Raw genomic sequence first — 11,209 nt, 5'->3', positions numbered from 1 at the left:
TTGTTCCTTGCTGAGACTGGCACTAACTCAGACAGCTCTGATGCCCATCAGACTCATAGGATGCTGGCTCAGAGGGTGGGCAGGTGACTAGCCTGACAAGCTGCCATGTGGGAACACCTAACATATAAAAAGCAATAAACAGGACCCAAAGCATGCTAGTGGCATAGCATGGTGGCACACACTTTTAATCCCAGCACTGGGGAGTCTGAGACAGGTAGAGCTCTGAGTTTGAGGCAGGCTTGGCCTATGGAGTGAGCTCCAGGCTGAGGCTACGAGACTGAAATTTGTGGAAAATCAGGGCAGAAGATTGTACTTGCTTTTTACTATTGACCCTGTGTCCCCAACAATTCAACTTCTAAAACAATATGCAGTACGGCACGGTAGCTCACACCTATAAACACTGCACAGGCCAGGTCTGGATACTGAGTTCCAGGCAAGCCAGGCAACAGCAGCAAAACTGTATCTTATCTCTAGAGATAGAGATAAGCTGAACAAGATAAAGTACAGCATAGATGCCTTGGCGTTCAATTTAATCACGTGTACAGTCTGTTACGGATTTTCCAAATAAACTATGTCAGACCATGCATAATCAGTGTTCATTCAGTTTATTAGCTGTCCCATGACAAATTTGCTTTATTTTAGGTTTTGGTTTTGGTTAAGATGGTATGGTAGGCAACACAGCAACACCCCTACCCTGCGTGTGCCCACGTCCATTCTCTTAAGCACCAAACCCCAGGATGATTAGTCTCCGTAGGAAAAGGTGCTCTGTAGGTGTGATTCAGCTACAGGCCCTGAGGGGGTATCATCCTAGATTATCTAGGTGGGTCCAACCTACTCACAAAAGGCCCCAACCTTCCAGGCAGTGGAAAACCAGACAGCTAGTCCATGACACACATTCAACCTGACGCTGCTGGTCTTGAAGGTGGAAGGAGAATTAAGAAAAGTTGGTGGCTTCTAGAAGCTGAGAAGGGTTCTTAGTTGGTAGCTGTAAAAAAGTAGGAATTTCTGCCTTACCATGGCAAGGAAGTGAATTCTACCTGTAGCTTGAAGGAGCAGGAGGTGAGCCCCATCCCCACTCTACATCCCTCTTCCAGAAAGGACTTCAATCACAGATGACTGGGCTTTAATCTAGTGGGAGCCTGTATCAAACTTCTGATGTACAGAACTGTATTAGTGTTGTCTCAAGCCACTGGATTTGTGACAAACGTGACAGCAGCAATGTGGAACTATTAATAACACAGTAGTGTCTTTCCTGGTTTCATATATGAAGAACTGTTTAAGAAGGAACTTGAGCGCATTGAATTTATACATACATTTAAAAAGCATTAAAGACTTTAAATTTGAAGTTGGAAGACAGGCAGTTCAAGAATGAAGAACAGAAAGATCCTGCTGATCCTGCTGGAGGACTCTGTGGAAGACACAGGTCCTGGTCTCAAGTGTGTGGAAGATCAGTGAGAGGGGGCTCAGGACAGGTATGCATGGGATTGGGATTACTCTGGGTGGGACCTGGGATCCAACTCCAAGCTCTCTAGCCTCTGAGTCTCCAGCCAAGTCTCTGGTCTGCCTGATGCCCAGTATTGCATTTGACACCTGAAGGGGCTCTATTACTTTTGAGTTCAGGCTCCTTCCCTAGGTTTCTATGTCACCTGAATGTATGGCTGTTGTCCAATAGAGATGGAGAAGTTCCCCTAAATGACCTGTATCCTCCACTCCCATTCAGGCTTGGGACTCCATCACCACCCCAGGACCCACACTGCTGCAGAAAGCTGAGGGGGGGGGGGAGGTGTCTTCACTAGCAGGGCCTGTGTTCATTGGCTCCAGGAAACACAGGCAGAAGGCAGCTCTGAGCAGTATGGCGCTCTTTGCCAAGTGGACAACCCTGAGCCCTGGTATCCCTGCTGGGCTGCCAGGACTGGGAAGGTCAAGCCTGTGTCCCACGGTACTTGAGAAAGGTGGTCTCCAGGAAGGCTGCTAGCTTTGTCCGGTCGTCCTGCAGTGGATGGGTAGGGGACATGGGAGTCGTGGGCAGCTCGTGCCACCCTGCACCTTTCCGAACCTGCAGTGCACCCCGCCTACCTCGTGCAGGAAGCCGTAATGCACTAGTTCAGCAGCAAGGTCCTGGGCACTGTCGGCTGAAGAGAGGACAAGTGAGTGGTGGCACCAGCCAGCGCCCGCCCGAGCCCCAGGCCGCCACCTGGTCCCCTTTCAGCCTACTTGGGAGCAGGTCATAGGTCAGCTGCCGATGCAGGCGGTCCTCCAGCACCAAAAGCAGAGTGAGCTGTGGATGTGATGGCATGGTCAGCACACCAGCACTGATTCCTCCCCAGCCCCCGTAACCCTGCCCAGCACCCTTGCTCACGTGCCACCGAGCCTTGTCCTCGCTTCTCTCCAAGTTGCACTGCATCTGGACCACCTGAGGGCAGGGAAGTTACATTAGCCACTCAGGACTGCTTAGCAAAGGAGCCCAGAAAGATCAGCAGAGATTCAAAAACGCTAAGCATCTCCAAGGGACGCCCAGAAAGCTCATCTCATTGCACCAGCACTGAGGTGTCAGCAAAGGTTTGGGTTTGAGTACTGAGTGGTGAACAGAATGCCTTGAAAACGGTGGGGAGGGGAATTGCTGTGTCCCAGGATGTGACTGCACAGAAAAACAAGATGCCAGCAGGCCAGGAGGCTGGGGCTCACACCGCCTTCTAGTCACTCTCTGGGCAGCCAGGATCCAGGACACTTTGACTACTGGCATTTGAACTTAGGGTGCACTGTGGAAGGAAGGAAGGTGATGGCTCTGGGTCCCGCTGAGGAATGGACATGGCCAAAGCCTCCGGAATGGGGTGTGCAACAGGACAGGGAAAGGGCTGCAAAAGCAAGAAGCCTTGGGGAAATGGGTGTCTCAGCTTGATTACAGTGTCCATAAAGCGGTCAGCTTGGGTTTGGTCTCTGGCAGTCTGGAGGAGAACTGGGATGGGGAGACAGAGCCCCCCCACCCCACCCAGAGAAAGGCACCCATTATTTGGCTGTGGACAGTTCTGAAAGACAGCACAGTTTAACAGAAGTCAGGACTCACCTTCCTGGTCTCTGAGTCAAAGGGTTCTGGGGTTGGGGTTTTGACCTTCTGGGCCTCCTCCGGGGGTGGAGCTAACACACGGGGAAGTCCCAGGGGCCGGGCAGCCGCAAAATTCATCAGTGGGTAGATCCCATTCCTGGAGATATACCAGGGGGTATATAGCTGGGGGCTCAGGCCTGACAGTGATTTTCCTCAGTCTCATGCCAGCTCTCACCTGACATCCTCTAGGAATTTGTCCAGCTCCAAGAAGGAGACCTCTGAGTACCTAGAATGGAGTGGGTAGTACATGAGCGGTGTCAGGCTAAAGGCTAGCCAGGCAGCTAGTAGGGAAAGACTTATGTGGTCACTGCTCACCGCCACTGCATTGGGGGTCCATGGGGCTGGGGCATCTCAGCCAGGACGGCGTGCAGGTCCATTGCCTTGGTCTTTTCCTCTACCACATTTTCCGGCATGAGGTCTGCGAATCACAAAAAAATGCTCAGGGAGATGGACCCAAGCCAAGGGTCCTGCAAAGACCCTGCCACGTTCTGACCCCAGGCTCCTGGTCCACCCTAGCCCTTCTGCCCCTCACACTGATGCTGGATGAAGCAGTGGGCTGCCAGCAGCTTCAGCGAATGCACCTCGAAGAGCACTCGGTGGAAAAGGAGGTTGTGGGCAGAGGGCCGGCGGGCAGGGTCCCGGGCCAGGCAGGAGAGGATGAATTCCTAGGTGGTGGAGAGGAGAGGCGGGAGGTAGGTAGAAGATCCTTGCTCTAGAGGAGGTCCCTGAAGACCCTAGACCCCACGGGTCCAATCACCACATCCTCCCTCCTCAGTGGTGCTGCAAAGCCTTCCTGTATGGATGCAGAGAAGAGGAAGGCTTCCCATTAGCAGCTCAGGATCTGATGCTGTAAACTTGGGCCCCGAATACCCATGCTCTACTTCCAGTCACCCTTGTGAAATCTGAGTCCCATGAGCCTTTCTTCCAGGTAGGCCTTAGTGCAGCGGCTGGTATACTCCCAAATGCACTGATTAGGCTAGACTTCTAGCTGTCCAGAGCACTTCAAGGGCAAGCTGAGGCACCTGCAGCCCATCCCAGAAGAGCATGGTAAGCTCCTCACCCGCATGTTGGGGTCACTCAGTGAGTGCCTGGCTCGAGCAATAGCCTCCTCGGTGACCCTGGTATCGCCATTGGCTTGGATCTCCAGTACAGCCATCTGGGTAGAGGGACAGATCAAACATGGTGAGATGGGTTGGAGCCCAGAGGAGAAGAGGCTATGTCGAGAGTGGCCAGTACCTCCAGTGCACACATCCCAAAGGAGAAGATGTCCACTGCAGTCCCATCATTGACCTCTGAAATGGGAAGAACAAGGCAGGGATGATCAGTCTGATGAGCCAGCAGGTCAGGTGCCCTAGAGACCCATAAGGAACTCACCACCATACTCTGGTGGGAAAAAGTGCAGGTTTCGAAGTTCCTCCCGCTCAGCGCGGATGGGGCTCCGGAGATCATCAGGAAGTGCTATGGAAGAGCGCGGGGCTGAGCAGATCAGTTTCTCCAAGGTCCCCACACCCCAGAGGCCCCACGCACCATTGGAGAAGATGCGGTACCACACTGCAATGGCCAACACGGAGAGAAAGAGCAGGCGTCAGAAGGCTGGCACAATGGGCAATCTCTGCCCTGGGTTCCCGCAGGTTCCCCAACCCTGCCCCCTGTCCCGCCCAGCCTCGCCAGCACCAGAGCCGATCTTGATGAGGCCATTGTGCTGAATGAAGATGGTGTCGCTGGTCAGATTCCCGTGGATGATGGGGGGACTGCAGGCGTGCAAAAAACTGCAAGCATAGAGGAAGGGAGGCAGGAAGAACCGGGTCAGAGGGCACCGGAAAGGTGCAGAGCAGGGGGCAAGCGCGTGGGCAAGTCCGGGTTCTCACCTGAGTGCCGACAGGATCTGCGTACACCAACGCTTCCAGGCCTGGCAGCGGACGCACGACTCCGTCGGGTGGGCACCGAAAGGCTGCTGAGCCTGCGGAGCCCGCCCGCTACCCCGCTCCTGTCCCGAGGTCACTCTGAACCCCCCACCCCACTACTGTCCCTAAGTGTTTTTGGACTCCCTTCAGTCCCTAGCCCACTCCCCATACCCGGGCGTTCATGGCCTTGTGATTCTTCTTGGTCTTTTTGAGGAACTGCTTGAGGCTGCCAGACGACACGTATTCTGTGATGAAGATGACCTGCGGGCAGGCGGGCTCCGCCGTTGCGGGTGGGTCCCCATGCTGCCCCACCCAGCCTGTGGCTTCACTCCGCCCTACACCCGCCCCTAGCTCACCCTCGCGCGGGCCTCAGAGGCGTCCAGCCAATACTTGTGCAGCTTGACGATGTTGGGGTGGTCCACCAGCGCCAGCTGCTCAAACATGGTCTGGATCTTCTCCTAGGGAGGGAGGATGGTTGTGGGGGCAATCACGATATGGAGCAAAGGGGGTATGAACAGGCCTCACCTCATGGGCCGAAAAGGCCTTCCTATCCCCGAAGTGGAGTTCGTTCCACACCACTTCTACCCCCTCTTCGGTGTCCATGGCCAGAAAGGTGCTCTGAATCCCCGGCATGTTTCCTTGGTTCACCTAGGTGGGAAGGATGTGTGTCCCAATACGAATAGAGTCAGGGTGTGGACGTGATCCCTGCCACCTTCCCCCAACCATGAATGTGCTGCCAGCCCTGCCCAGCTCAGAGGGAGAGCTGGGGGTGGGTGATGCTGGGGATCTACCCTCTAGGAGGATAGGGGTGGTGTCCAGGGGTGGACCAGGATGTGAAGGTAGAGGACGATCCCCGGAGGGGTAGCAGGGGATCCAAGAGGCACATGGAGGTGGTCCCAGGATGACAGTGGTGTTCAAGGAATGGGGGTTTCTCACCAGGGCGTGGGGCCAAAGGGCTCCGAGGGCCTCCAGAGGCCAGGGTGTCAGGGGAGACCGTCAGGCTGCCCGGACCCCAATGGCCCCGTGGCCTCCAGCTTTAGGCTTCGGGACGGCGGCGTCACCCGCACCCGTGCCCACCTGCTCCCGCCGCTTCTGCCAGCGGCCACACGGGCTCTCCTCCAGGATGTCGCTCTCGTCCTCGCTCTCGTCCTCCCGCTCCCGCTCGCGCTCCCGGCCTCGCCTTGGCGCCGGCTCCGGGGCCGCCATGGCTCGGCGGGCCCAGGCCGCCGCCCTCCGCGCAAGTCGTCGCCCCGCTCCCTCCCGCCCTGGCCCAGTGCCCGGCAGCCCAACCTGGAGCCCAGCGGAGCAGCCGCCGCTAGCCCTCGTCGGCTCCGGGAATTGGGAGGTGCGGGCTCGCAGCGGACCCGAGGGAGGAGCGGCCCCGCCCCTCCGGAGCCGCCTCTGCGGGCTGGTGCTGGAGTGTAGCTCGACCAAGGGCGGCAGAGCACCGCCCCGGACACGCCCCATCCACCCAGACCACTCCTGCTCCTCCAAAAGCTCCGCCCCGAAGAGACGCGCCCCTCAAAGGCACCGCCTATTCCTGCGGAGGCCTCTCCTAGGCTACCCCAGGCAGCTGTGCTCTCCCTGCGCAGCGCGCCTTGGCTGGCCTCCTCCGGAACCACTCTGGCCAACTGTTGGAGCCAATTCTTTCACTGCATCCCGATCCTGCTCCTATCACACACGTCCGAACTCGGCCCCACGTAGAGAGCCTGAATAGGGCAGCAGGGGTCAAGGGCATCTGGGGGCAGGCACTTAAGTGGCAGGAGGCCATATGGTTTCAGAAACGGGGCCAGCTCTCCCCTCCGGTAGCCAGGGAAACACAAGGAGAGCACCACTAAAGGTGGCGGATGAGCACACCAGCACACTGGAAAACTGACAGGATGCACTTCAAATCCTGACCACCTGTCTGCTCCCCCTGGCCCAGAATTCCAGCCTTCTCTGTCAGTGAATAAACCCACTTTGCATAATGGCGAGTTCCTCTTCTCTCCCCAGATGTGACCCTCTCCTTTCCACTATGGGCTCCCTTGAAGCAGTGGAACCACGAAGAGGGACCATTTCTCACTTGCCACATCTAGCAGAATTCCCTAGAAACCTTTATCCACCCTCTCTGCCCTCACCCTCACAAGCCCCTCCCACCCGCCTTCACTGCCCCTTGCCATAGGGAGACCATAGCCTGCCTGCCCTCCAATTTGAACTCCTGCTGGATCCTGACCAGCTCTGCTCCCTCTGCTCCTGACTTCTATCATCGCCTGCTCAGAATGCTGCAGCTTGCCCTGGTGGCCTACCCAGTCTAACCTGAGCAGGGCTGGCCACAGAAACCAGAGTAGGGCCAGTGCTTGGAAGACAATTCCCAAGTCCCTAGATCCCCCTACTTATATCTTATTAACCAGTGCCATAGCTACCCCGGAGGTCTGAACTAAGAAAGAAAATGATGAGGAGCCCTGTACCAGTGTTAGCAGAGTCTCTTGAGGGTTCGGAGACTGCAGACAGGATCCAATGAAAAACCCACGACATTGAAGGTTCGTCAGTTAAGAGTACGTCTGCTCCTACAGAGGACCCAAGTTCAATTCCTACCACCTACAAGACCGTTCACAGCTACCTGTTACTCCATGGGATCTGATGCCCTCTTCTGGTTTCCATGGTACCAAGCACACACAGTGATACACGTACATGTATGCAGTCACTCACTATTACATACATATAAAATAAATCTTAACATGCCACAGCACCAAGACTAGTGGCGTTCATACATTATTGCTAGCAGAAATGCATGTTGTCTAAGAACCGTTGGGGAGAGGGCATCTGAATTCCCTCACAGGCTTCCCCTAGGCTCCTTCCCACATGACTTCTGCCAATGTGTTTTTGGTTTTTTGTTTGTTTGTTTGGTTGGTTGGTTGGGTTTGTTTTGTTTTTTGGTTGGTTTGGTTTTTCGAGACAGGATCTCTCTGTGTAACAGCTCTGATTGTCGTAAAACTCACTCTGTAGACCAGTCTTGCCTTGAACTCACAGAGATCTGCCTACCTCTGCCTTCGGGATTAAAAGTGTTTCCCACCACGCTCAGTTTCACCACTGGTTTTCATATGCAGCCTGTGTGATGACCAAACCCGCCCTGGGCTCGGACTGATTGCAGGACTTGGCAGGCTCATCTCTGAGGGTTCTTTGCTCTGACTGTGTCTTATGCATCCTCTGAGTCCGCCTCCTTCCGGTCTTAACTCTGGGGTCACATCTCAGACAAGACTTTCCTGGGTTCCATTCTTGCACACCCGCTTTCCTCCCTAGCCTCACAACTTTTTCCATGGCCTTTGACACTTGACCTGCATGTGTTCGCCTGCTTCATCTGTCCATGCTGGAACGTGGTAGAGTCTCTGCTCTTGGCGCCAAGGACAGTGTTCAGCACACACTAGGCCCTCATGGATGCTACAATGTGAAGATGAATGAAGGGTCAGGTGGGTGGTTCCAAGAGACCCTCGAAGTGGCAACATTTGAGCTGCACCTCAGTGCACATTCTTTCCCCTTTATGCCCTCTAACTGGTCCCAGATCAAACAGATGTGTGCAGCCGGGCGGTGGTGGCGCATGCCTTTAATCCCAGCACTCGGGTGGCAGAGGCAGGCGGATCTCTGTGAGTTTGAGACCAGTCTGGTCTACAGAGCTAGTTCCAGGACAGGCTCCAAAACCACAGAGAAACCCTGTCTCGAAAAAAAAAACAAAGAAACAAACAAACAAAAAAAAACAGATGTGTGCAACCCAACCTAGTGCCTGGGAAGTGACATTATTTGAGACAACTCTTATTGGATTTAGGGAGGGCTCTGGAATCCAACATTGGGCAAGGAGCCAAAACCGGAGGTATGTCCTTGGTCACCTTCCTCAACCACTGTCCCAGATCCAGTTGCCTTCCAGTCCCTGCCTCCACTCCTGTCCTTCTTCACATTCTGCCAAGTCCTTGCTATTTATCAGATGTCCTCTGGGTTTATCCCTTTGCTGTGGAACAGTCTTTGTACATTATGAATATGTATTACTCTCATTGGCTAAGAAAAAGTTCACTGGCCTATAGGTGAACAGGAAAACCAGACAGAGGATGCTGGGATAAAGACCGGCGCAGTCACAGGAGCCATCAGCCAGATGGAGAACAAGCCGGACACACAAAATGGGATAGAGGTAAAAGCCACGAGCTTTGGGGTGGTACATAGATTAATAGAAATGGGTTGAGTTCTAAGAACCAATTAGTAACAAGCCTGAGCTATTGGCTGAGCATTTGTGTTTTATATCTATATTAAGTCTCCGAATCACTTATTGGGACAGCTGCCGGTTATTTGGGAGTAGGCAGTCGGGACAGAGAAGCTCTGCTTACACCCCTTCTCAGAAATCCTCTACCCCTTGACATCTTGCCCAGTGCTTTAGCACCTAGTGCTTTTTTTCCTGCCTCTTGTGTATTTACCATGACTCTTTGGGTCCCTTCAGGGTCTCTCTGAATCTCTCCCGACTGAAGGGTAGGCAGGTTATCTAGTTTCAGAATTCCTGGCTGCTCCTTTCCCCCTGCCAGGTGGCTCTCAGGACTTGGACAGGTCTTCCCAGAGGTCAAGCAATCCAGGTAGACAGAGAGGAGGCCTGGAGGCCCCTTGCCTTACCCTGCCTCCTGGCTTTGTTCTCTTAGGCAATATCCTCCAGAAGAGCAAACTGGATTTGGAAACTTGCCTCTAAGACCAGGGGAAAAGCAGTGGCGAGAGACTGTCCCCTTTGGGATGGGTGGTGAGACTGTGGCTTCCGTTCTTGCCCCAAGGAAGCCGACATTGATCTGCTGAGGTCTCTGGGGAGCTCCATGTGGCAGGAAACTTCCTGATAACGGTCAGTGAGGACAAACCACTTTCCCTGCGACTTCTCAAGTTTGGAAAAGGTTCCTAGTGAGTGTTTGAAAGCAACCGGCTAAGAAAAAAAAAAAGATCAGCTGTCTTAAGGGATTTCAGGAGACTAAGCATCTATTGAATCATTACTTACTACTAAGAAATAGAGGCAGCAGTGTTAAACTGAAGCCGGGGATGCTATGGCCAAGTGCATCTCAAGGCCCTCAGTGATGGAACCCCACCATACCCGTCAACTTGCCTTCAAGAATGACTTGGACGCTTGCATATTTATTAAACAAAATTTACCGAAAAGATCAAATTGCACTTGATTGATAGAACAGTAAAAGCAAATAAATATGAAGGCGCATGGTGGGCACACCTCTCAGTGGATGAGCTCCGAACTCTTTGTGGAATGTCGGCAGTCCCAGCACTCCGAGAGAGAGATGCTCAGTGCCTTTCAGCTGCATTTAGAGGAGGCAGAGGGAGACTGATGGGAAGATACAGTTATTTCTCTTCTTGAGATGACTTACTAGATGCCACAGGAAAGTTGTATTTATTTTAACTTGTATAACAAGTGACACAATGTAGCATTTTCCTTCTCTTTGAGCGAGAGAGAAGTTATATTGTTTATTTGAGCTGTCCTAACAGATTCCACAGACCCGGTGACTTGAACAGAAGAAATTAATTTTCTCATACCTCAGGGCTAGAAATCCAAGATCACAGTGGGGCAGGGCTTGTCCCTCCCGAAGCTCTTCCTTTGGTAATGTGGACAAAATCTCCTCCCCGTGTCCTTGAACAGTTATCTGTCTGTACATGACTTTTTTCCTTTTTTAAGAAAGATGTATTTATTTCACTGTGTTGTGAGAGGGTTTTGAATGCATGTCTGCATGTGCTGTGTGCATGGGGTGTTCAGGGAGGTCAGAAGAGGGTGTGAGGTTATGGAGTTGTCTCTATATGGGTTCAGGAGAAAGCTGTTTGTAACTTTTTTGTATTGTTTTGTTTTGCTTTTTTGAGACATGTTTCTCTATAGCTTTGGAACCTGTCCTGGAACTTGCTCTTGTAGACAAGGCTGGCCTGAACTCACAGAGATCCGCCTACCTCTGCTTCCTGTGTGCTGGGATTAAAGGTGTGTGCCACCACCACTCAACATGTTTGTAATTTTGAATGTCTGGAGCCACATGAGCTAAACTCAAAACCTTATTTTCTAAAGACCACCAGTGGTGGGAGTATGTTTAAGTGGGGGAGTTGGTATACCTATTTCTACTTCCTGGGTCCTGAGATTATTAGTGTGAACCACCACTTACAGCCCTCGGGTTTAAAGAGATGATGGGGGAGGGTCTCTTATTCCAAGAAAATCGGATAC

At 53.2% G+C, this 11,209-nt stretch overlaps 1 protein-coding gene across 1 annotated transcript; it reads right to left on the bottom strand.

Annotated features, from left to right (window-relative positions):
- Positions 1-589: 589 nt before the first annotated feature.
- Nrbp2 (nuclear receptor binding protein 2) lies at positions 590-6,406 on the bottom strand. The gene is made up of 18 exons (XM_041672470.1): positions 6,085-6,406; positions 5,533-5,655; positions 5,364-5,465; positions 5,179-5,268; positions 4,972-5,012; positions 4,778-4,872; positions 4,631-4,654; positions 4,478-4,561; positions 4,340-4,395; positions 4,164-4,259; positions 3,636-3,768; positions 3,419-3,521; positions 3,279-3,329; positions 3,065-3,200; positions 2,360-2,413; positions 2,215-2,278; positions 2,077-2,132; positions 590-1,990 (listed from the first exon to the last, which is right to left on the bottom strand). Exons 1-18 carry the CDS (start codon positions 6,211-6,213, stop codon positions 1,922-1,924), a joined length of 1,506 nt encoding a protein of 501 aa, XP_041528404.1. The 5' UTR covers positions 6,214-6,406; the 3' UTR covers positions 590-1,921.
- Positions 6,407-11,209: the final 4,803 nt, after the last annotated feature.

Source organism: Microtus oregoni, unplaced genomic scaffold (genome assembly GCF_018167655.1).
Source record: "Microtus oregoni isolate MIOR12 unplaced genomic scaffold, Mior012 000022F_ref0000154, whole genome shotgun sequence".
NCBI lineage: Eukaryota > Metazoa > Chordata > Mammalia > Rodentia > Cricetidae > Microtus > Microtus oregoni.
The sequence above is the reverse complement of the archived record's forward strand: the minus strand, read 5'-3'. Positions and strand labels throughout refer to the sequence as shown.